Source organism: Ascaphus truei, chromosome 11 (assembly GCF_040206685.1).
Source record: "Ascaphus truei isolate aAscTru1 chromosome 11, aAscTru1.hap1, whole genome shotgun sequence".
Lineage (NCBI taxonomy): Eukaryota > Metazoa > Chordata > Amphibia > Anura > Ascaphidae > Ascaphus > Ascaphus truei.
Genome location: NC_134493.1, coordinates 18676011 through 18701982, shown reverse-complemented (window position 1 = coordinate 18701982; position 25972 = coordinate 18676011). Strand labels below are relative to the sequence as shown.

Below are 25972 nucleotides of genomic sequence, written 5' to 3'. Positions count from 1 at the left end.
TAGGAAAGAGTAGAGTGATTCTGGCAGGAAGGCCGGAAAGCAGAAGGTTACAGTAATCGAGACGTGAGAGAATGAGGAACAAGAAAAAACAGGGGAGCGTTGGTATACTGTTCTCACACACACAAAGCAACAGTGAACCCTAGTTCAAATAAAGGGTAGTGAACATAATATAGATACTAATAGCATACTCACACGGCCATATGTGAGCACATGAAGTGAAAGGTATCTTTCTCTGATCCTATGGCCGGAATCCTCTCTTGACTCGAATAAGACCCCAAGACTGTAGGGCCGTCGCAAACTTGCTTCACTTCTCAACGGTGGAGTTCCTGATACAGGAAACAGACCTCCTCGATCTGAGCCCAGACTCCACAGTAGTGCGAGACTAACGTCCCTCCCACAATACAAATGGGGAAGAGACGTAGGTTAAAAGTATAACAGTTTATTCAAACAGTATATAAATAAAAGCACTCACACTATAATAAGCACTATTCAGCTCCAATCCTCTCCACGAGTTCCCCAGGTCGCGGTGGAATCCTGCAAACCGCGTCCGACCGCAAGTCCGTTCGTGGCGAACTTCCTGAAGGGATGGTGGCTGACAGTGGACAAAGCAATGCACGCACCAGCAGGGAACTACGCGTTTTGCAAAAATGCTTCCTCAGTTTCCCCGAGAGATAGAGATGAAGAAGCGCTCAAATGCAAGGTATAATAACCAGTAATAGCCATTGCCAGTATCCAAGGATAATCCAGAAACAATAAAGATGAGTTGAAGTAGTAGCTAGCAATAATGGGTTAACAAACCTCCTGAAGACAGGTAATGGGTAGGAATGACCCCCCCACGATCGGTCTCATGGGAAGTACCCTTGTAGCAATAATGTATTCACAGTTCCTTGGTATGGCTGGCAGGATGTGCAGCTTCCGGTAATAGTGAATGCAGAGAGTGGAAAGGAGCGAACGATCCGACGGGAACAAGGAGAGGACCCAAGTCGAAAAATATAAACTTTAATGTGTCATAAGACCTAAAATCCAACGCGTTTTGAACGCTTGTGCGTTCTTTATCAAGGATAACATACACTGTAAAAACCATCCAAATATGTACCCCTCTTACCTGCGAGCCGTTCGCGCCAAAAGAACCGCATACCGACATCATGACGCCCGTGCGCGCCAACCCACGCATGCGCGAACCGCCAAGATGGCAGAAGCAGTCAAAAGGGCGGAAGTGGTGGCCAGAGGGTAGGGAGGCAAAAAAACTCACTAAGGGCAAAAACAACGGTAACCCAAAAGGGACAAAAAATAATAGCAAAGATATAATCTTATAAGCTATAAATCATAATCAGCCCTTGGAAAGAAAGAAAGAAACAAAGGAAAAGGAATGGGAAAGAAAATGAAAGGGGAAATAGAAAAAAGAGGAAGAAGAAAGAAGAAGAAAGGGAAAGAATAGGAGGGAAGAAAAACAAGAAAAAAAATATAAAACAATAATAGAATAACACATGAATGAAAAAAAGAATATATTAAAACAATATAAAATATGAATGACTTGATAAGATAATGGTAATACCACGTAATCTCAATGTATAGTGATCATAATAAAAATTATTAGTAATTCATGAAAACATGTCTACAGATAATGTATATACTAATAAAAAATGATAAATATAATAACCACAGGAAAACAGACAAGAACAAGGAACCAAAACTAATCATAAAAAATATTGGATAAGGAAATACTAGATCAAAGGAAGTGACTCAAATGCCATTCAATATTCAAACCGAAGGGAGAGCGTGTTCTAAGAATAAAAATCCAATAAGCCTCCCTTCGGTTTAATAAATTGATATGGTCACCACCCCTCATCCTGTTGCGAACCAACTCAATGCCAAAAATGAAAAGTTACCAACGCCTCCCTGTCGACACTCAGAAAAGTGCTTGGACACTGGATGATTCAGGTCATTTAATCTGATTAATCTTAAATGCTCCAATATTCTTATTTTAAGAGCTCTAATCGTCCTACCCACATACCTTTTTCCACATCCACATGTAATAAGGTAAACTACAAATTGACTCTTACAATTTATAAAGCAATTAATATAAAATTTCTTAACATGATTGACCACCTGTATATGTGGATGTGGAGAACTGTCAAAAAGACAGTAGATGGTGTCATATGTTTACATACACTACAGGAACCACATTTGAAAGAACCTTTTGTGGTAAAAGTAATGTTGTTTCTGTTGGGAACTGTGATGTCACTTGGGGAGATATAAGAACCAAAAGTTCTCGCCCTGCGATAAACAAATTTAGAACCAGACCCAATATATTTGTTCAAGATTGGGTCCATGGATAAGACATTCCAATGTTTGGAAACAATAGATTTTATCTCTCTACTTTGTTTATTAAACTGTGAAATAAAAAGCGGACAATCGTTGTCAAATTTGTTATGTCTTTTCTTATTACTATAATTTTTATTTTTTTCAATATTAGGATCCAAATTTATGTTGGTTACATTATATGTGTCAGTCTGAATATATAAATCATCACGAGTGGGTAACAAAGATGATCTCTCTGTATTAAGAGCAATTTCAAACGCCTCAGTGATATTCCCCAAAGGATAGCCTCTATCCAGGAAGCGTTGGACAAGTTCCTCAGACTGAGAAAGAAAGCAATCTAATGTAGAGCAATTCTTTCTCAGTCTGAGGAACTGTCCCCTGGGTATGGCCCTGATAACGTGAGGTGGATGGCAACTCTCCGCCCTCAAGAAAGTATTTCTCGAGTTTTCTTTTCTATAGATGTCTGTTTGGATAACTTTATTGATGTCCACGAATAATTGAAGATCCAGAAATTCAATATGGTGCGTGTGAAAATTAAGAGTGAATTTAAGATTATAATCATTATTATTAAGATAATCAACAAAAGAGTGTTGTGTAATAACATCCCCTTTCCAAATAATAATCAAATCATCTACAAATCTTTTGTAAAAAATAATATTATTACGGAAAGTGTTGGTGCATGAAAAAATAAATTGTGATTCCCACCACCCCATAAAAAGATTTGCATACGATGGAGCAAAACTAGTACCCATTGCAGTGCCGATTAATTGTAAACAAAATTTGTGATTAAAGGTGAAAAAATTGTGTGTGAGAAGAAATAAAATTGCATCTAAAATAAATGCAGATTGAAAAATTGAAATTTCTGGTATCTCGATAAATTGGCGAACAGCCGCCATCCCCTGATCATGTTGGATAATTGAGTAGAGAGATATCACGTCGAGTGTGACCCACAAGCAATGATCATCCCAAGTGACATACTTGAGTTGACCCAAAAGGTCGCCTGAATCCAAAATGAATGAGGATAGTCTCTTAACAAAAGGTTGAATAAAATTGTTAACATATCTAGAAAGACCATCTCCCAAAGATCCAATACTAGAGACTATCGGTCGACCAGGATGGTCGACCAATGTCTTATGGATCTTTGGGAGATGGTGGAAAATAGGAACAATGGGACGGGAAGGAATAATTAATTGAACCTCAATACTGGAAACGATCTTCATTATAACACCAGAATCAACTAGCTCAACTAGGGCTTCTAAATAGTGCGGCGTGGGGTCAGCAGGTAGCACAGAGTAGGACAAAACATCACCAAGTTGGCGTAATGCCTCCTTGATATAATTGTCCCTACTCTGCACCACTACAGCTCCCCCCTTGTCAGCACTCCTTATAACCAATGAAGAATTAGTCTGAAGGGTTTTTAAAGCTGAACGTTCATCTCGATTCAAATTGTCATAATTGAATCGAGAGAAGGAAAACCCTTGAGCCAGCAAACGAAGGTCCCTTATAACTAAATTTTCAAACATTGTTAGAAATTGACCTTTTATGTGGGTAGGGTAAAAAATAGAGCTCTTTTTTAAACCTGAATTCCATTCAGAAAACGTTGGAATAACTGGTTCATCAGGCGTCTGTTCAGCTAAGATATCCTCCATATCTTGAAGAGTACAAAAATCATTAAATGTGTGTAAAACAGAGGATCCAGGTGGAGTGGTATCAGGTGGGGGGACATCACCCTCGGTAATGGGTGGTGCCCCCTCACCTAAGCCACCCACATTGGCCATAACACCCACAAAATCATCAGATTTATAAAAAAAAAATGTAAAGATAACTTGCGTACAAATTTGTACACATCAATTGTAGTGCCAAACAAATCAAAGTTAGTGGTTGGTAAAAACTTGAGTTCCTTATCCAAAAGTGACATTTCAACTGAAGAAAGATTAACTCCTAAAATATTAATGATGTTAGGAAAGTCACTCAGAATTTTTTTCCTTTTCAGAGCAGACCCGTAACCGCCTCCTCCTCTTCCCTCTTCTTATTCTTTTGAGTCTTTTTGAAATAAAGGGAAAGACTTCTGTTGTTGTTGATTTTCTTGTTGATACTCTTGTTGATGGTATGAATTCGCAGCATCTATGGGTCCAGAAGAGGATCCCGCCCTTGGCTGATGACCCCAAAAGGTACGACTTCCCCCTGCCTTTTCCTCTGGCCGAAGCACCGCGACCACGATGACTATCATGATCTTGTACAAAAGATACAGAATGAGAGGTTGAGGCCGTTTCAACGTCAGAAATGTCAGAATCACCACTCTGATAATCAATATGTTTTGTTTTCAGGGTAGATTTGTTGGGGGTAGATCTTGCCTGTATATTAGAGTTGTTATTTTTCTTAAAAGATCTATCCTGAATAGGATTTACCCTTTGCCAATGGTAAATTTGATTTTTTTCATAATCACTTTTGTCTATCATATTTACTTTGTTTTTTTGACATAACATCACTCTCAAAATCCTTAACTGTATTTAAAAGTATGTGATCAAATTCTTTAAAGCCTTTTAAATCTTTAAATATGTAGAGCCTTTTTTGTAGTTCCTTGATTTGTATGTCCAACTGTTCTTTTTCCTTATTTTTCTGTGCAACTATTAAATCCATTAGATGAAAGGAACAATCATTCAATACTGCTACGCACTCTTTCTCAAAGTTAGAATCTTGGAATCCAAATGTGGGGGCTTTTTTTTACTCATTGCCCCCTAGGTATTCTTTTACATTTTAAATAGTTCTCAAGACTTATAATGTCCCACCAAAGACGATTTTTATGAAGTAGGAATCTTTCCAATTTTTGGAAATGAACTTTTAGATCAGAGATATCAGTAGTGTCTGAGTCCACAACGTTATCAAAGACACGAAGTGCTTGTTTTTTCCTGTGTGTATCATCACAACAGTTGAAAGTATATGCTGATGATAATTCTGTGTCATCTGAGGTATCACCAATGTCCGCCATAATGGATGCAATAGTAACAATGCAACAAGGTTTATGACCAAAAAATAAAGCTTTGGCCAAAGGGTTAAACTAAATGACCCTTTTTCAAGAGAATATATAGGTTTTTTACTGTGTATTTTTGTCATGTTGGATGTAGCATTGGGCTTCTCTGTCCTCTGTTGTATACATATGCCATGCTCAATAGCACTCCATTTTGACACTTATATACATATATATATATTTTGTGGGGGCTCAGGGGTTCCCAAAAAGAGCTTGCTGGGGTTCTGTGTTTTGTTAACCGGTAGGACTCACACACCAGGGACCCGTGCTGTGTTACTCTGGCGGGCCATTAGTCTGCCCCGGCAAAACTAGTGAATATATCTCAACCTACACGTGGAATAACGCAACATTTACCCGGTAAATGTTCGAACACCGGCCGCTGTATCTGTAATATTGAACCGCTCACTAGTAAACTGATTGTAGAAGTTTTGGGTAACCAATTATTAAGAATACATTTTCGAGCTACTAAGATACTACTATGCCATATAAGAATTGATTACAATATTTATCTCTCAAGCCGTGATTCCCATTGGGGGTTAGGTTAGGTTGAAACTTATCGTATCGAACAATTTTGTGCAAGGCCATCAAAGGCTTTCTCAGGGCCCAGGATTAGAGTTTTCTCCAGAGCTCCACCTGACGGAGACACCCACCTCTTTCTCTTACACACTTCCTCACTCTCTCAGCCACCTCTATTCCCCCTCTAACTCCCCCTCTCTCTTCCCCTCACTTCCTCCCTTCCCTTCTCTCCCCCCTCTCTTACTCTCTCTCCCCCTGAATACGGAAATTGGGGCTGACTTTTGGACAGGCCCAACTTCCAGCCTAGGCCAGCGAGGAGAAGAGGCCGCCCGCTGCAGTTGGGGAGAGCTTGGCCCCCCTTTCGGTGCGGCCCAGCAGGGGAGACAGGCCTGGTATTCAGTGGCCGAGGCGCTGGGAAAAGTGTGAGTGGATGGAACTGTAGAATGGATTTAAAAAATATATTACCTGTCTTAATCCAACTTATTTTCATTGTTTTAGATACCTGCAAACCGGGCTTCTGCAATATATGTGAGTATTTTGTAATGTGGGTATATATATATCTCTAAATCTAAATAAATCTAAATCTACATTTGGAAATTAGCTCCTCCTTTTGTAATTTAGAAAAGATCATTCTACTTTTCTTTCTCTTTCCACAAAAAAATGATAAAGCTTCTATTTGACATGTTATTCAGAGTAACCTCACCGAGGAGGAAAGATAGCGGGCACGGCCGCGCAGCAAGGGGACAGAGGCTGGACTGTGCTGTAGAAAATTCTTTATTGTAACATGGATATTTTTAAAAAAGAGAGAGAGGAAGGCACCCCCCGCAACTCTAACGCGTTTCAGCCGCAACGGGCCTTTCTCAAAGAGTGAACATTACCTGCTGCCGTGTCGACTGAAGTACAAACTCACCCGGAAGTGACGTCACACTCACGGTGCTAGCAGGGACTCCCATGATGTACAGAGGGAGTTTGCTCACCTGGTGAGTGTAAACACACCCGTAAGGAGCCACTACCAGAAAGCAGGGCAGAAAATGGCAAATACATTGCCAGTAGAGAAACAATTTATTAAATCAGATGTTTATATCACTATTTACAATACAACATCCGCAATAAATGCCTGACACCAGCCCTATTGATGTATGCTGTTGTATGCTGCGGTCCCAAGCTGAGGTGCCCAAAGATCCATCCTTAATACAAACCCGCAATTTTGAATCTTACATTTTGTAAGTAGGTTATCTACAAGAGCCAAGTTTCATAGTTTGACTTACATTTATTTTTCATACTGCACTATGATTATTTTTGTATTTTTTTCTGGGTGTTCCTGAGGATACTGCTCCCTTCCTGCCCTGGATCCTAAACTGTTGTAAGGGAATCAGTGCATATTCCCTGGAAGGTTGAGAGAATTCTTCAGTTTCACGAACTTTTATATTCTTTGTTCACATTTATAGTTGTTAAGCGCCTTAGAGGTTAACAGAATATTATTTAGTAAATAGTATTGTCATCTCACCTCCCTGTAAGGTTTATTGCGGATGTTGTATTGTAAATAGTGATATAAACATCTGATTTAATAAATTGTTTCTCTACTGGCAATGTATTTGCCATTTTCTGCCCTGCCTTCTGGTAGTGGCTCCTTACGGGTGTGTTTACACTCACCAGGTGAGCAAACTCCCTCTGTACATCATGGGAGTCCCTGCTAGCACCGTGAGTGTGACGTCACTTCCGGGTGAGTTTGTACTTCAGTCGACACGGCAGCAGGTAATGTTCACTCTTTGAGAAAGGTCTGTTGCGGCTGAAACGCGTTAGAGTTGCGGGGGGTGCCTTCCTCTCTCTCTTTTTTAAAAATATCCATGTTACAATAAAGAATTTTCTACAGCACAGTCCAGCCTCTGTCCCCTTGCTGCGCGGCCGTGCCCGCTGTCTTTCCTACTCGGTGAGGTTACTCTGCCTACAATTTGTACCATACAGCTTGGAGCACGCTGAAGACCGGATGGACTTTAAAGATCTCAGTGAGTTATTGATTTTCACCCGTTACTTTATTGTGGAGTTTCCCCAGGTGTTGTGGCTCATATAGTTGCGAGACTAAAGGGATTTGGGTGGGTCCCAGGACTTCCCCCAGACATCCCTAGATAGTCACTGCCAGACCACATCCCAAATAGGGGTTATTAACATTATACAGCTCCTCCACACTCTGCTCCTCCGGACACAGCAGCATTTTATCAGTGAAGTGGTATCAAGCCCTACAGCACTGGTTTATTGAGGGGTTAATGTCCCTCAATGTTCTCTTTATTTGACATGTTAAATGTTAATAACTTTTAGGTAAAGGAAGCAACATTTGCAGTAATTATTTTATTCTAGGGAGGCTTAGTACAGTATCTTAGGGCACCGCCTTTACAGCTATTTTTTTCTAGTATTTTAACAAGACTGATTCTCCCTAAGAGAGAGTTGTTTAAATGTCTCCAATCCTCCAGCTACTTAATAATCTTATTTATTTTAGGTCTAAAATGTAACTCATAGAGCTGGGACATGAGCAGGCAGGATTATACTGTACCTCAAAATTTAAATTTACTCTTAGCTTCCACGCAAGAACATGTCCTCCCAATCCAATCTGAGGGTTTCTGTCACCATAAGACTTCTTATTTGTACTGTATCAGTAGGATGTCTAATTGATCATATATTTATCATGCCTAAATCCTCTGTCAATTCGCTCATCCGAGCCCAAGGCGTTTAAATGCCCATATCTTATAGTAATAATAATTGTTTGTTCTTGTATAGCGCTGTAGTTTTTTTTTACAGAGACATTTTGCAGGCACAGGTCCCTGGCCCGTGGAGCTTAAAATCTGTTTGTTTTTTTGGTGCCCGAGGCACAGGGAGATAAAGTGACGTGCCCAAGGTCACAAGAAGCAGACACCGGGAATTGAACCAGGTTCCCCTGCTCCAAACTCAGTGCCAGTTGGTGTCTTTACTCACTGAGCCTCTCCTTATAACCAGTCTAGCACAATATGGTCATTAAAAGGGAACAGCATATGTAATAATGACTTCTAATAGCAATACTCTGCACATGGACTTAACACCCTGGAGCAAAATCATTATGTAGAGGAGATGTGACCTCCATGGGAGATTGGGCTGAATTTACCCGTGCCTCTGTTTGCCTGCCGGTAATTAGATGATAATATAAGAATATTGTCCTTTTATTTCCGCTTACCATGCAGGCCAGAAACATGCTGCCTGTGACTACACCCAGAGAAAGCAGCACCAATACTGGCTGAATACAGCCGTGCTTTTAAATGGACCCTGTAGAACGTTTCAGAACCGGAAAGATATTATTAACATTAATAAACTTTGCTTTTGGGCAACGTGTTTCTGGTTGCTAATGCACTAAACAGATAAATAATTACATCATTAGGCTAGTAAATTATATTTTATTAAAGGTGCAATCTACAGTATTGCAGCATTTCTGAACCGGGTTATGCGGCACCCTGGGGTGCTGTGAGAGGACCAAAAGGGGGCCCTGGGATTTCCCATTCTCACAAAGTAGGGAGAATGTGTCGGTCTGTCTGTACTGTGTGTGTATCTTTCTGTCCTTTGTGTGTATCTGTTCTGCTGTGTGTATCTGTTCTATGTGTTTTTATATATTTTATGCTGTGTGACTCTGTCATGTGTTTATTATAATAATAATAATAATAATAGCATGTTCTTGTATATCGCTGCTAGTTTTTACGTTTATCTATTATTCTGTGTGTATCTGTATTTCCTCTTTGTTTTTCTGTGACTGTTGTGTGTGTGTGTCTGTGTGCAGCAGTCTATCCCGTGTGTGTGTCTGTGTGCAGCAGTCTGTCCCATGCGTGAGTGCGTGAAGGTATTGTAGCGGTGAATCAGTAAATGGGTTGTTTTCCCATTTATACTGGATTATACCATTAATTCCTTATCTCAGTTAACTACCATAATCTCCGAGTGTATTATAAGGAATTGTATGGTGGTATAATTTCACTCTTGGCGGATTTTTAATTACTGTTACATTCACAATTAGTAATATATGTTTTAAGTAAACACTAATAAAGGTTATATTTTATATTGTTAGTGGTGTGCATTTAAGAGAATTTCTTCTCGAGCACATTGCCTTGTGTGCTCACCCATTTACTGATTCACTTTCAGTTCACAGTTGCACCCACTTTTTATTACTACACACATTGAATATTCCACTTATTGGTATGATTTCTAGTTGATCACTCCCTAAGCACCCCCTTTTTTCTTAATTGTAGAGGTGCCTTAGTAACGGAGCATTATGAATAGGGGCATCGAGAGAGAAAAGGTTGAGAACCAGTGTTCATTTGGTTGGTAGCTACGTTCAATGTCCTTAGTTATATAATGTAAAGCGTATAATTACCAGATAGCATAATTACTGATGAAATGTACAGTTACTGTAGGTCAGGAAATAATTGGACACTGACACAATTTTCATAATTTTGGCTCTGTACACAACAACAATGTATTTGAAATGAAACAACCGAGATGCAATAGAAGTGCAGACTTTCAGCTTTAATTCAAGGGATTGAACAAAAATATCGTATGAAACGTTTAGGAATTGCAGCCATTTTCATACAGAGAAAACAGAAAAAATACTGTGCGCTACTACCTAACTTAAGCGTTGTGCGCTGTTTTCTTTTGTTTCCATTTTCATACAGAGTCCCCTTATTTCAGGGGCTCAAATGTAATTGGACAAATTAACCAATAATAAATAAAATGTTCATTTTTAATACTTTGTCGAGAATCCTTTGCAGGCAATGACTGCTTGAAGTCTGGAACGCATGGATATCACCAAACGCTGGGTTTCCTCCTTTGTGATGCTTTGCCAGGCCTTTACTGCAGCTGTGTTCAGTTGTTGTTTGTTCGTGGGTCTTTCTGCCTTAAGTTTTGTCTTCAGCAAGTGAAATGCATGCTTGATCGGGTTGAGATCAAGTGATTGACTCGGCCATTGCAGAATATTTTACTTCTTTGCCTTAAAAAACTCCTGGGTTGCTTTCGCAGTATGTTTTGGGTCATTGTCCATCTGTAAAGTGAAGCGTCGTCCAATCAACTTCGCTTGATTTGGCTGAATCTGAGCAGACAATATATCCCTTATACACTTCAGAATTCATCCGGCTGCTTCTGTCATATCATCAATAAACACTAGTGACCCAGTGCCATTGTAAGCCATGGTGCAATATGTCTTAAATCTTCAGTTTTCAATAAATTTGCAATACTCCAATCCAATTTATACTCACAGATTTCTCTGTGTTATGGTGTACATAAAAGTTTCTTTATGTACACCATAACACAGAGAAATCTGTGAGTATAAATTGGATTGGGGTATTGAAAACTGAAGAGTTAAGACATATTGCACCATTTGTATATGTTCTTTCATTCACATGACTTTGCACTCCCTTATCTTCCTGGACATCAAAGCAAATTGTGGATTGAGAAAGCAATCCCAATCAAGGGATGAGCAGCACCGGATTAAGTCTGTATTTTATTCAATTATAAGCACACAGATCACTATTTGAGTTGATTCAATTTAAGCACATTTTAGCACTATTTTTGGGTAATTTCTTTATACCCCTATATTGTCTTCACTCTGCAACTAAGTAGATTTAAGCGCTATTAGATAACACGGTTTATCCCCATTGTAAGCCATGCGTGTCCATGCCATTACACTGCCTCTGTCACGGGAGACTCCTGTGGCGGGTAGGATTTCGGTGGCCGGAACAGCACGAGCGTAGTAGGGGTCACAAGCAGAGGTCCGAGGCAGGCGGCAGGCAGCGAAGTTAGGTACAAGCAGAGGTCGGCAACGAGGAGACTGGAACAGGACAGGCGGGGCAGGACAGGGACTAAGAACAGGGAGCAGGGACTGAGACCGGGGAGCAGGAATAACCAGGGACAAGCCAGATTACTAGCAAGGACCTTTACTGTGAGCAGACTACAATACAGGTACAGGTACAGGAAACAGGTCAGGATCAAAGACAGGCATGAGCATACTGTAGGAGTCTGACTAGCAAGCAAAGGCAAAAGCAACAGACAGGAAGCAAGCTATAAAGGACAGAGACAGGAGCAACAAGAAGACAGACAGACAGAGGAACCCAGAGCCAACAGAAGACAGCAGCACACCCAGTGGACAAGGAAGCTATGGCTAGGCAGGAGGTCTAGGCAATCCTGACAGCCTCCACCGTGTTATACAAATGGTGTGGTATGCCTAGGATCATGACCCGTTCCAAGCCTTCTCCATACTTTTTTCTTCCCATCATTCGGGTACAAGTTGATCTTAGTTTCATCTGTCCAAAGAATGCTGTTCCAGAACTGGGCTGTTTTTTTTTTAGATATTGTTCGGCAAAGTCTAATCTGGCCTTTCTATTCTTGAGGCTTATGAATGGTTTGCACCTTGTGGTGAACCCTCTGTATTTGCTCTCGTGAAGTCTTCTCTTTATGGTAGACTTGGAAAATGATATGTCTACCTCCTGGAGAGTGTTCTTCACTTGGCTGGATGTTGTGAAGGGGTTTTTACTTACCATGGAAAGGATCCTACGATCATCCACCACTGTTGTTTTCCGTGGACGTCCAAGCCTTTTTGTGTTGCAGAGCTCACCAGAGCGTTCTTTTTTTCTCAGAATGTACCAAACTGTTGATTTGGCCACTCCTAATGTTCCTGCTATCTCTCTGATGGGTTTTCTTTTTTTTTGCAGCCTAAGGATGCCCTGTTTCATTTGCATTGAGAGCTCCTTTGACCGCATGTTGTGGGTTCATAGCAACAGCTTCGAAATGCGAATGCCACACCTGGAATCAACTCCAGACCTTCTACCTGCTTAATTGATGATGAAATAACGAAGGAATAGCCCACACCTGTCCATAAAACAGCTTTAGAGTCAATTGTCCAATTACTTTTGGTCCCTTGAAAAAGAGGTGGCTACATATTAAAGAGATGTAATTCCTAAACCCTTCCTCCAATTTGGATGTGAATACCCTCAAATTAAAGCTGATAGATTGCGCTTTAAGCCCATATTCATTATTTAACTGTAACTTGAATTTATTTTGGTACACAGCCGAAATAACAAAACTTGGATCAGTGTCCAATTATTTCCGGACCTAACTGTATATTATTATCTGTTGAAAAAATACTGTAATTGCAGGAGACAGGATGGTTAGTGAACCCACCAGCTACCCTGAAAACCAAACTATGGATGGGAGATGAAGGCTTTGGTCTGGTGATTATTGCAGTAGGATCATACTTGCAAATCATCGATATTCTAGACAATAGTCCAGGAGCCAGAAATGCGAGGCTGAAGCCAGGTAATATATACACTGCTATAATTGCCTTCCCCATGTACTGTATGTCACTAACACGGAATTGCCGCTCCTTGCTAATGGCTTGTTAGATACGACAGAAAAACTGCTAGCCTTAAAAAATATTTGTTAGTTTGTGGATGCCTTTTAATGGACAAGGTTATTCTTTGATGTACAGTAGTTTGTACTTGGTTTCTAGTGACCCTATAAGTTTCTTCTTAAAAGAGATGCCTTAATAAAGTACAGTAAGGAAGTCTCATGCTGGTCTTTTAAAAGTTACCACTCGTTGCAGAAGTATATCGTTTCCTAGACTATGTTATAATGCTATTAATAGAATGTATATCATTGCAGCTGCTTTGAAACATGACTATTTTGTATTTCTCACAAGAAGACTGATCTGCTTTTATTCCCCATGTATCTTTAATTAATCCATGAACTATATTACATAGTTACTGTTTCATAGTTACATAGTAGAAGAGGTTGAAAAAAGACACACTGTACGTCCATCAAGTTAAACCTATGAAAAATTTAGACAACAGATACTTTAACCTATATCTATACTTACTTATTGATCCAGGGGAAAGCAAACAAAAAAACCCCAGAGTCATATAATCCAATGATATCTCATAAGGGGAAAAATAAATTGCTTCCTGACTCCAAGAATTGGTAATCGGATTATTCCCTGGATCAACATCCTTCCCAGTTTACTTATTTGGTATATCCCTGTATACCTTTCCTTTCTAAAAAGATGTCCAACCTTTTTTTGAACAACTATTGTATATGCCATTTTATGGGTAATGAATTCCACATTTTAACTGCCCTTACTGTAAAGAACCCTTTCCTTTGTTGCTGGTGAAATCTCCTATCCTCCAACCTTAAGGGATGGCCCAGAGTCCTTTGTACTACCCTTGGGATGAATAGTTATTTTGAAAGCTCTGTGAATTGTCCCCAAATATATATTTAAATCTAATTTAGCTAGCCTCTCCTCATAAGTTAGATTGTCCATCTCCTTGGTTAATTTGGTGGCTCTTCTCTGCACTCCTTCTAGTTCCACAATGTCTTTTCTAAGGAGTGGTGCGCAAAATTGTACTCCATATTCAAGGTGGGTCTTACTAATGCTTTGTAAAGGGGCATAATTATGTTTTCTTCCCTTCCATCCATTGCCCGTTTAATGCAAGATAAGATCTTGTTTGCCTTTGCAGCTACTGCATGACTTTGGGCACTATTGCTAAGCCTGCTGTCTACAAGCACTCCTAAATCCTTCTCCATCAATGATCCCCCCAATGATCCCCCCACGTTTCCAGTCTCTCCAAGTCCTTCTGAAGAGAAATTACATCCTGCTCTGATTCAATTACCTTACACAATTTAGTATTATCAGCAAAGATGGAGACTTTGCTCTCGATGCCAACCTCAAGGTCATTAATAAACAAGTTAAAAAGCAGGGGTCCCAGTACCGATCCCTGAGGTACTCCACTCACGATCCTTGCCCAACCTGAAAAAGTTACATTTATGACAACCCTCTGTTGTCTGTCCTGCAACCAGTTTTCAATCCAGGTGCATATATTATTACTGAGTCCAATTTGCTTTATTTTGTACACCAACCTCTTGTGTGGAACCATATCAAAAGCCTTTGCAAAATCTAAGTAGACCACATCAACTGCATTACCCTTGTGTAAATTTCAACTTACCGCCTCAAAGAAACAAATAAGGTTAGTTTGCCATGATCTATCCTTCATAAATCCATGCTGACTATTACTAATAATTTTGTTTTCCATTAGGTATTCCTGAATATTATCCCCTATTAAACCTTCAAGTAGCTTCCCCACTATTGAAGTCAGGCTTACAGGTCTGTAATTCCCCGGTTGGGATCTAGCTCCCTTTTCAAATATAGGCACCACATCTGCTTTATTTACGCCGATCTTATGTTAATGAGCCTGCCTAATATTAAATGTAATGGTTTGGCTATTACTGAACTTAACTCCTTCAGCACTTTTGGATGTATGCCATCGGGGCCAGGTGCCTTGTTTACTTTAATTTTTTCAAGCTGCCTATGAACTTCTTCCTCAGTTAACCAATTGTTATTTAATATGGAGATGTCATGCTTGCGCTCACCACAAACAAGGCGGGACCCCGGTACTGAGGAGGGAAAGTATGACAGCAGCGGAGGCATGACTGGAAGGTGGATAGTCAGGAATGCCGGGTCTGGATTGGAGAAAGTGGGTTAGTCTTTGTACTTGCCAAGGTCACAGGTAGGTGCCAGGAGAATAGTCAAAGTCCAATGGCCGCGGTCTAGGGCTGGAGCCAGGAGAATGGTCGTAGTCCGTTTAGAAATGGTCAGGAATGGAGAAGAGCGGAAGGTCAAGGGCAAGCCGGGGTCTGTATCCAGAGAGCGGTCCAAAGTCTAGCCGGGTCGGTACACAGAAAGGTAAACTGCAGCAAGGTAGAAACACAGGGAAGCACAAGGCAGGCACAGGGAGTGGGAACATAAGGTAACCTGATCTATACTCAGCCAAAGTGTGAATGCACTAGCTGAGCATATATAGCAGAAGGAGGCCAATGGGACAGAGGGGAGGAGCAGAGGTGTGTGAACAATGGAGGCAGGGATAGGCTGTAAACGGCTGTAGGAGACAGGTGAGGAGAATCAGTGTTGATGTGGAGCCAACTCCACGGAAACATTCAAAGTTCTCCGTGAGCGCGTGCGCTCTGTAAGAAGCACTGGGGTTTGCACAGCAGAGGGCAAAGAGGATGCATGCCATGGGAGAGGTGCTCTGAGGGGCTTTGCAAGAGAAAACTGTGCAGCAGGTAAGGAGGTAGCGTGCCACGGAGGATACAGTACCCTCCCCCTTGAGGAACTGCCTCAGGACATTTCCGATAAGGCTTGAGGGGATACTTCAAGTGAAACCGCCTTACAAGACTGGGGGCATGAACTTGATGGTGGGGTATCCAGGACCTCTCTTCAGGCCCAAAGCCTTCAGGCCCATTGAACCAAGTATTGGAGGACCCCTCGAAAATGTCTTGAATCTATTATGGACTGGACTTCATACTCTTCCTGTCCATGAATGATCACAGGCGGTGGCTTGGAAGAAGAAGAGATGAGCGGTAGCGGATACCGGTTCTTCACAGTAATCTTATTAAGCCCCCTGTAGTGAATACAAGGACGGAGGGACCCATCCTTCTTCTTGAAAAAAAAAACCCAGCCCCGGCTGGGGAGAAGGAATTCAATATAACCCCCTTCTTTAAATTTTTTTTATGTATTCCGACAGAGCCTTAGTCTCAGGAAGGGAAAGAGGGTAAGATCTAGTTATGGGAAGAACCGAACCTGGCAAAAGATCAATTGGACAATCAAAAGGCAGATGAGGGGGAAGAACTTCAGAGCGTACCTTGTTAAAGACATCTTTAAAGTCAGCATAAACTTTGGGTAGGCCGATGTGACAGGGTGAATGAACGTTACCAGCCATATACCTGGCAAACCTATGTTTAGGCTTGCAGTGCAGCAGTGACGAGGTTAAGTTTCAGTTGAGAAGGGCTGCTTAATTAGTCTGACCCCAGCTGCATAATCAAGGTGTTTTATAACCCCCAGGCTGTACACACATGCAAGCTAGCTGGTCAGGAGACAGGACTGAAATACTGAAGAGATTACTGCTATAAGGTCTGTTTTCAAAGTACATGTGTGATAACTGTCTGTGTCCTGCATGCTGAAGAGAAGCTGCCTTGTTTTCTATGCTGGAGAGAAGCTATTTTGTTTTTGTCTGCTAAAGAGAAGCTATTTTGTTTTTATCTGCTGAAGAGAAGCTATTTTGTTTTTGTCTGCAAAAGAGAAGCTATTTTGTTTTTATCTGCTGAAGAGAAGCTATTTTGTTTTGTGTGCTGTATGTTTTAGGATCAATAAATAAGCCTTATCAAGAGACCCCAAGTGTGTGGTTGCATGTACTCTGCAACATATGGTGTCAGAAGTGTCGGGATTTTGAGAGGCCCCTGCAGCTGAAAGGCCACACACACACACAAAAATGAGAAAAATGGAAGAATTTTTAAAAGAATTTCTGTGTGAGCAGACCAGACAGCAGGGACTGTTAATGCAGGAGCAGGCCCAACTACTATTGCAGCAGCAAACCCAGCTCCTAACCCAGCAGCAGGCAGCACAGGATGAGCGGATGGCCAAGCTGCTGACCCAATTCCAGGGGTCTGCCGGTCCAGAACTTGCAAACAAACCCCCAGTCCTCCTGAGAAGAATGGCTCCGAACGAGGATCCAGAGGCTTTTCTACTGACATTTGAAAGGGTTGCCGAAGCTCAGGGCTGGGCTGCAGATCGCTGGGCAACTGCTTTGGCCCCGCTCCTTATAGGAGAAGCCCAGGCCGCATATCAGGGCCTCCCAGTGGACCAGGAAATGGAGTACAAACAAGTAAAAGTCGCCATCCTGGATCGCATAGGTCTGACCCCAGAGACCTACCTGCAGCTGTTCCCGGAACCTGAAGTACACCTCTAAGATGAGACCCCGGTCCTAGCTCAGCGGTTATTGGACTTGTGTAACCGCTGGATACAACCTGAGCAGCACACTAAGGAAACTGTTCTTGAACAAGTTGTGTTGGAACAATTCCTACAAGTAATAACCCCTTCCGCACGCTCTTGGGTAAAACGCCATGCTGCTGATACCCTAGCTTTGGCGGTCCGACTCGTTGAGAACTTCCTTGGGGCCGAGGACCGGCGCTTGCGGATGCCCAAAGAGGGACATCGGACCAACGTGGTAACTACGGCCCCTCCATACGCAACCGCCAAGGGCCTCGAAAGGAGCAGTCCTTTCAACAAGGAAGAAGTCAAAACGCTAGGCACCGCCGAGACCCTCATCCCCTTCCTGATGTCGGCTTGTCGCCAAAGGAGAGGAACTTCCGAGGACGTCGCCCACAGGACCCACCAGATGCCTGGTCTTCAGAATCCGGTTCAGGGGAACGCTATCCGCGGCACCCTCCTGCGAGGGAACCCTCTCCAGGTTCCGCCTGCGGAGAACAAGACTGCCGGCATGTGGACTGTCAACAGATGGATTGTTCCTTCAGCAGGACCATCGCCTCGGCCTTCACTGGAGAAAATTACAAGCCCTGGCTACTTCCAGCCCAGGTTGCGGGAAAAACCGTCCAGGCCCTTGTAGATTCGGGCTCTGCGAAAACTCTGGTCTTCCAGGAACTTTTACCGCCTAATGTGTGTTCTTTTGACTCTCCATGGAGTATAGCATGTATACACGGCGATGTAAAACGGTATCCGACGGCCAAAATCCGGCTACAGGTAAAAGGTCAGGCGGCCTACCTCGAAGTAGGAGTCGCTCCTTGGCTCCCTGCCCCCGTTGTGCTTGGCCTGGACTGGCCTTTCTTTTCAGACCTAATGGCTCCAGTCTCTCATGAGGAGCCATATTCTATGGCTCAGGAGAACCCTGGCAAACTGTTCCCCTTCTCAGCAGACGTTTTTCCCAGTAGACACCGGGTTCCAAAGACTCGGAAGCAAAAACGCTCTGACAAACAGGACTGGCTGCAGAAATCTGGGTCTCAAGGTGACCATTCTAGTATCCAGAAGTTACAACTGATGGCTGGGGATGGCCAGAGGGAGGGGGATATGGGCCCTGGAGATTTACCAGACTTATACCTCCCTGGTTTTTTCCAGAGGCAATGGGAAGACCCAGTCCTTGCTAGACAGTATGATAAGGTGGTAAAAATTGATGAGCAGATATTAAATGCAAAGGGGGTGATAGTATTCCCCCATTTTGAATTATCAAATGATATCCTGTACAGGGTGAATAGGCAGACACAAACAGGGGAGGTCACCAGACAGATATTGGTTCTCAAGGCATTTGTTAAATCTGTGTTCACTGTAGCCCATACTGTCCCTTGGGGTGGTCACCTTGGCAGGGATAAAACATTGGACCGTATTTCGTCCCGATTCTATTGGCCAGGGATGCATAGTGATATTGCTAAGTTATGTGCGGCATGTCCGGAGTGCCAGCTAACTAGTCCGAATGGACAAAAAACAGCCCCTTTGGTTCCTCTACCCTTGATGTCAGTTCCCTTTGAGATGATTGGGGTAGACTTGGTAGGACCTCTAGAACTTTCTGCGAAAGGACACAGGTTTATTCTTGTAATAGTTGACTATGCAACAGTATATCCTGAGGCTTTCTCCCTGAGAACAGCAACGGCGAAGCAAGTAGCCAACAAGTTGTTGGAGCTGTTCTCACGGGTTGGACTTCCCCAGGAAATGTTGACAGACCAAGGTACAAATTTTATGGCTAAACTGATGCAGGGTGTCTTAAAATTACTAGAGGTCAAGTCTGTTCGGAGATCGGTCTACCATCCACAGACTGACGGATTGGTGGAAAGATTTAACCGAACTCTTAAAGGGATGCTGAGAAAATTTGTAGATTCAGAGAAGAGAGCCTGGGATGAACTTCTCCCTTTTCTGCTGTTTGCAGTGCGGGAAGTTCCCCAGGCCTCCACAGGATTCTCTCCATTTGAACTGCTGTATGGCCGCCAACCCTGGGGTATCCTAGACCTCCTAAAGGAGTCCTGGGAGGAACAGCGGTCCCCTTCTAAGAATACCCTGCAATATGTATTGGACCTTAGGAAGCGCCTAGATGTGGTCGGGCATTTTGCTAGGGAGAATCTTAGATCAGCCCAGGACAGTCAAGAGAGACATTACAATCAAAATGCTCGTATGAGAGTGTTTCACCCAGGAGATCAGGTGATGTTGTTGTTACCCAGTTGTGAGAGCAAACTACTAGCCAAATGGCAGGGCCCATTCGAAGTACTCCGCCGCACGGGTGATGTGGATTACGAGATCGCTCAACCAGGGTCCAGGAAGGGCAAAGAAATTTACCATGTGAACTTGCTGAAACCCTGGAAGATGCAGCGGTCTCTATTCATCCACCTGGTGAGGAGGAAACAGACTTGGGTGCTCAGCTCCCACGGGAGAACATCGTGGGTGACGATAAAATCCCAATGGGTAGACAGTTGTCTTCTGAACAAAAAGGGGACTTGTTAGAAATAATTACACAATTCCATGATGTTTTTTCTGATTTGCCAGGGAAAACTAATTTAATTTCACATGCGATCGAGACAGCACCTGGGGTAAAAGTACGTTCCCGTCCTTGTACAGTAGGTTGCTTGAAAGTCGTAGGGCCCTGGTAGAGAAGGAGGTACAAGAAATGTTACACTTAGGAGTGATTGAGGAATCATGCAGTGAGTGGTGTAGTCCACTAGTTATGGTCCCTAAACCCGATGGGAAGGTAAGATTTTGTGTGGACCTCCAAAAGGTCAATGCGGTATCCAAGTTTGACGCATATCCGATGCCAAGGGTGGACGAGTTAATTGACGCCCTTGGTAACGCGGAATATATATCCACGCTGGACTTAACAAAAGGATACTGGCAAATAGCTTTAGAGGAAAAGTCCAAATGCAAAACAGCCTTTGCCACTCCCATGGGTTTATACCAGTTTGTGACAATGCCATTTGGACTGCATGGAGCCCCAGCCACATTTCAGAGACTCATGGATAAAGTGCTGAGACCCCATAGGGCTTATGCTGCAGCCTACCTAGATGACATTGTCATTTATAATAAACACTGGCGGGCCCATCTAAATAGGCTGAAAGCGGTCTTCAAATCTCTAAGAGAGACCGGGCTCACAGCTAACCCTAAGAAATGTGCCTTAGGTAAGGCGGAAACCAAATACTTAGGGTATGCAGTGGGAGGTGGAAAAGTAAGGCCACTAGCCGACAAGGTAGTTGCCCTGAAAGAAGTTCCGACCCCCCAAACAAAAATGCAGGTACGATCTCTGCTGGGTTTAGCAGGGTACTATCGGCGGTTCATCCCCAACTACTCGGAAGTTGCAGCCCCATTAACGGACCTCACAAAAAAGTGTGCCCCTACACAAGTGGTATGGTCAAGGGAGTGTCAGAGAGCCTTTGAGGACATAAAAAAGGTGTCTATCAGAGGGTCCCATCCTTGGAAGCCCAGACTTCAACAGGTCTTTTGTAGTGCAAACCGAGGCATCATAGATAGGGCTAGGGGCAGTGTTGTCACAACAGTTTGAGGGAGTGTAACATCCGATCCTTTTTCTGAGTAGGAAATTGTTCCAGAGGGAAAAAAACTACTCAGTGATTGAGAAGGAGTGCCTCACAGTAAAGTGGGCAATCGACGCTTTGAGGCATTACCTGGCAGGAGTTCATTTTACTCTGGTGACGGACCATGCTCCATTGAAGTGGTTAAATAGTATGAAGGATTCCAAAGCTAGATTGACCAGGTGGTATATGGCCCTCCAACCCTTCTCATTTGAGATTCAGCACAGGCCAGGAAAAGAAAATGCAAATGCTGACTTCTTTTCTAGAGAAGGGGTGGATTATCGGGCTTCAGCTGTGCGTGGCCCCAGCCACACACTAACGGGAGGAATGTGTGTTTAGGCTTACAGTGCAGCAGTGACGAGGTTAAGTTTCAGTTGAGAAGGGCTGCTTAATTAGTCTGACTCCAGTTGCATAATCAAGGTGTTTTAAAACCTGCAGGCTGTACACACATGCAGGCTAGCTGGTCAGGATACAGGACTGAAATACTGAAGAAATTACTGCTATAAGATCTGTTTTCAAAGTACATGTGTGATAACTGTCTGTGTCCTGAATGCTGAAGAGAAGCTGTCTTGTTTTCTATGCTGAAGATAAGCTATTTTGTTTTTGTTTGCTGAAGAGAAGCTATTTTGTTTTGTGTGCTGTATGTTTTAAGGCTCAATAAATAAGCCTTATCAAGAGAACCAGCGTGTGTGGTTGCATATACTCTGCAACAGCTGTTTTTGTCATCCTTAGGAATGTTTACCCCGCAGATCTGTTGCCTTGAACTGAAACAAGACTTGAGACATTGGGGACTCCAGAGTATGGGTCTTTTATTGGTCCAATCCAACTGTGGGTTGTGTCGCTGAAGCCAGGGAAGACCCAAGACTACCTCAACGGATGGTGTATGAATAACATCCAAAGAGATCTCTTCCTTATATCCGTCCTTAGTAACAAGGGAGAAGTTGCAGGTCTTTAAAGAGATAAAGGCCGGCTGGAGAGGACGTCTGTCGATGGCTTCCAACCCGATAGGTACAGATTTCTGGAGAAGTGGGATCTTGTTCCTTAGAGCGAAGTCTTGGTCAATAAAATTACCACCTGATCCAGAATGAATGAAGACGGATATAGTAACCTGTAATTTGGCACCTTTAAGAAAAACGGGTAGCATGATCCGGCTTGGCAGATTTTCCTGAGAAGAAGAAATAGCACCCAATGTGACCCCCTTATACCACATTAGAGCGTTGGCATTTCCCGGCTTGAGTGGACAATGGGCTAACTGATGACCAGGATGGGCGCAATAGTGACAAAGGCCGCTGTCCCGCTGGCCTTGTTTCTCAGTAGGAGATTATAGGTAGTTTCCGAGCTGCATAGGTTCAGGATCATTGGATAGAGAATAATCTAAAGGAACAAGATTATGGATAGAAGATCTGGCCGGAGGGGGCCGAGAATTAGGGCGTTCAGTCTTTCTCTTAGAGACGCTGGTCAACACGGATACATACCGCATTGAGATCCTCTTGTTTAGTAGGTCTGTCCTGGGTGGCCAATTGATCCTTGCGGGGTTTGCTTTAGACCCTGCCAGAAGGCCGCCGACAAGGCCTCATCATTCCAATTTGTCTCTGCTGAGATTGTCCTGAATTCCAGGGCGTATTTGGCGACTGGCTGGAGACCTTGAGCGATATGGAAAAGAGAAGATGCTGCAGTGATCTTGCGACCTGGGGTATCAAAAACTTGCTTACATTCTTTTATAAAGTGAGGATAATCCTAAGTGATCTCTGCTCTTTGTTCCCAGACGGGAGATGCCCAGGCCAAGGCGTCACCGGTCAGCAAGGCGATAATGTAAGCCACTTTAGATCTAGCAGAGGGAAAACGAGACGGGGTTAATTCTAATTGAATTTCGCACATATTAAGGAATCCTCTGCATTCGTGGGGGTCACCAGCATAGCGGTTAGGCGTAGGGAGGTGTGGTTCAGCGAACATGGTTTGCTCCGGAATGGGTGCAGAAGTGGCTGCTGGCCTCAGATCTCTGGTTGTCTGCTATTGTAAAGAAAAGTTCGCAAAAATTTGGTTTAATACATTGACTTGCGCCTCTAACCGAAAAAGGCGGTCGAGGGGGCTTGCTTTGCCCACCTCAGTGGGGTCCACATTCGTTGGGCTGAGCATACTGTCACACTTGCGCTCACCCCGAACAAGGCGGGAACCCGGTACTGAGGTGGGAAAGTATGACACTGTGCACCCACAGCAGCGGTGGCACGCCTGGAAGGTGGATAGTCAGGAAAGCCGGGTCTGGATTGGAGAAAGAGGGTTAGTCTTTGTTCTTGCTAAGGTCGTAGGTAGGTGCCAGGATAATAGTTAAAGTCCAATGTGCCGTGTTCTAGGGTTGGAGCCAGGAGAATGGTCGTAGTCCTTTTAGCCGTGGTCAGGGATGGAGAAGAGTGGAAGGTCAAGGTCAAGCCGGGGTCAGTATCCAGAGAGCGGTCCAAACTCTAGCCGGGTCGGTACACAGGCAAAGTACAGCACGGTAGAAACACAGGGAAGCACAAGGCAGACACAGGGAATGGGAACACATGGCAACCTGATCTATGCTCAGTCAAAGTGTGAATGGACTAGCTGAGCATATATAGCAGAAGGAGACCAATGGAACAGAGGGGAGGAGCAGAGGTGTGTGAACAACGGAGGCAGGGATAGGCTGTGAATGGTGCAGGAGACAGGTGAGGAGAATCAGTGCTCCATGGAAACATTCAAAGTTCTCCTTGAGCGCGTGCGCTCTGTAAGGCTGCGTCCATAGACACTGCAGCCGTGCGGAGGCGCGCGGAGGCTGAGGGAAAGCGGGTGCTTTCTCTGGCCTTAGTGCGCGTGCCATCCGGGGGCATGTCTATGGGCGGGCCAGTGATGTCACGGAGCTGGTTCGCCCTCATTGGGCAAACCGCTCACGTGACCGCCCTATTGCACGAGAAATCCGTTTTCCCGTGCATCGCGCGCCTCCTCCCGCTTACGCGCTCATGCGCCTGCACACCGTTTTGACGCGATCACTGCCTTTAGGCAGTCTGATCGCTCAGCATTCGGACACGTCCGCACGGTCTGCCTATCTATGGATGCAGCCTATGAAGCGCTGGGGTTTGCACAGCAGAGTGCTTATACTGTATATATATATGGCCAGGTCTCCTGCTGGGCTCCCCCTTGGCAATTTAGTGGATACATTTCGCGCACTGAGGAGATCACGCCAGTCGGAGCTGGGACATCAAAGGGTAAGGGTGTAGGTGCAGGGTGTCAGTAGGCCCCTGCACTAGGCCAGAGACCCCTTTTTATGCCCTATCTAGGCCCCAACTCTCACATAGCTTGTGGCTGCTATAGGGACAGACCCCTTAGACAGGGACATTAACCCACTTAATCATTAGTGTCAGGGACACAGCAGAACGCTGCGCAGCAGTTCAGCCTGTGATTTGGGACCACCGGACCACCACCGCAAGACTAGAGACTCTCATCACGGTGGGACACTCCAACCGGATACCAAGCCACACGTGCAGGCGGACTCATCGCTGATGACGATGGCGTGTGTTGTGTTGTCACACATACATTGGGTGGGTTGGCTTCTGTGGACACTGGGAGGTCGAGTGCCCAGGAGCACCTCAGTACTTTTGGGGGAATATCCCATCAGGTGTGGACACTGTGTTTGAAGGCACCCTGGGGGTTTAAGGCCATGCGGATCCTGCAACTGCATGTACCACAACCAACAATTACGTAAACACTACTACCAGCTCTCTCGAATTGCTTGGGATTACAAGCCTGGTTCGTATCAAGACTACTGCTCCAATATCTTGCAGTGAACCCGCCCACCCTATACCCTCACTAACCACCACCCTGAATTCCGGGGGAGCTAAAGACTCTCGCAACTTCTTACATGCTGATTCCACCAAGGCCATTGTCTGCCCCGAATTCCCCAATGTAATTTTTGTCCGACAATCAGTGCCCTGTGTCCCGTATTCTTGGATTATTACTATGCACCGGACACCTGGCTGCTGCCCTTCTGATGTCCCTATTCCGGAGTCCACTGGTCCCATTGCCCATGTACCAAAAACCGCAGTGCCACCACTGTCCCTTGCGGCACTTGCCAATGTACACCTTGATTTTGGACCTAAATCTCGCCAGAGACACTTCAGGAACAACTCAATGTCTCCCAGACCTATGAATGGTCCTGTCCACCCAGGCTTCTCACCCAGTGGTGGGGGTACTTTAAGGAATCCCAACAAACCATGGGCTTTCAAAGCCACCTCTCGCCTAAGAAGGTTTAGAAACAACTCCATGTCTCCCAAATCTGTGATGGACCCTGTTCGTCCGGAGGTCTCACCTGAAGGGGTGGGTACTGTCAGGAATCCGCTCCTGGCTTTGATTATAGGTTTTGCAGACTTCTGCATTTGCAAAAGCTTCCTCTGGCAATCAATGGCACATGTGCTGCCTCTCATTGCAGCTTCTGCCCTGTGCTTCATCATTGGAGGAATACTCACACACCCTCCTCCTGTGATTGGATCGCCGCCCTTTTTATCCTGGGTTTTGGCACTGAAACAGTGCCGAGCATAAATTCCTACCCTGGACGTTACTGTCTCTGCCACAAGCCACCCTGGCTTCTATCCTGGTGTACTAACCTTTCTGGTTCTTGTCCCTAGTTCCTGAGGCCTGCTGGTAGTTCCATGCGGGGGCCCGTTCCTGACTTCTCTGCTGAAGCGTTGT

General features: G+C 43.9%; 1 protein-coding gene across 1 annotated transcript in view; it reads left to right on the top strand.

Moving 5' to 3' along the window:
• The window catches only part of LOC142462944 (membrane-associated guanylate kinase, WW and PDZ domain-containing protein 1-like), a 118508-nt gene that overhangs the window by 77030 nt on the left and 15506 nt on the right, over window positions 1-25972 (top strand). The window contains exons 4-5 of the mRNA XM_075565163.1: window positions 6365-6394; window positions 13024-13183. Coding sequence (XP_075421278.1) covers window positions 6365-6394; window positions 13024-13183 — 190 coding nt within the window. The remainder of the gene's footprint in view (window positions 1-6364; window positions 6395-13023; window positions 13184-25972) is intronic.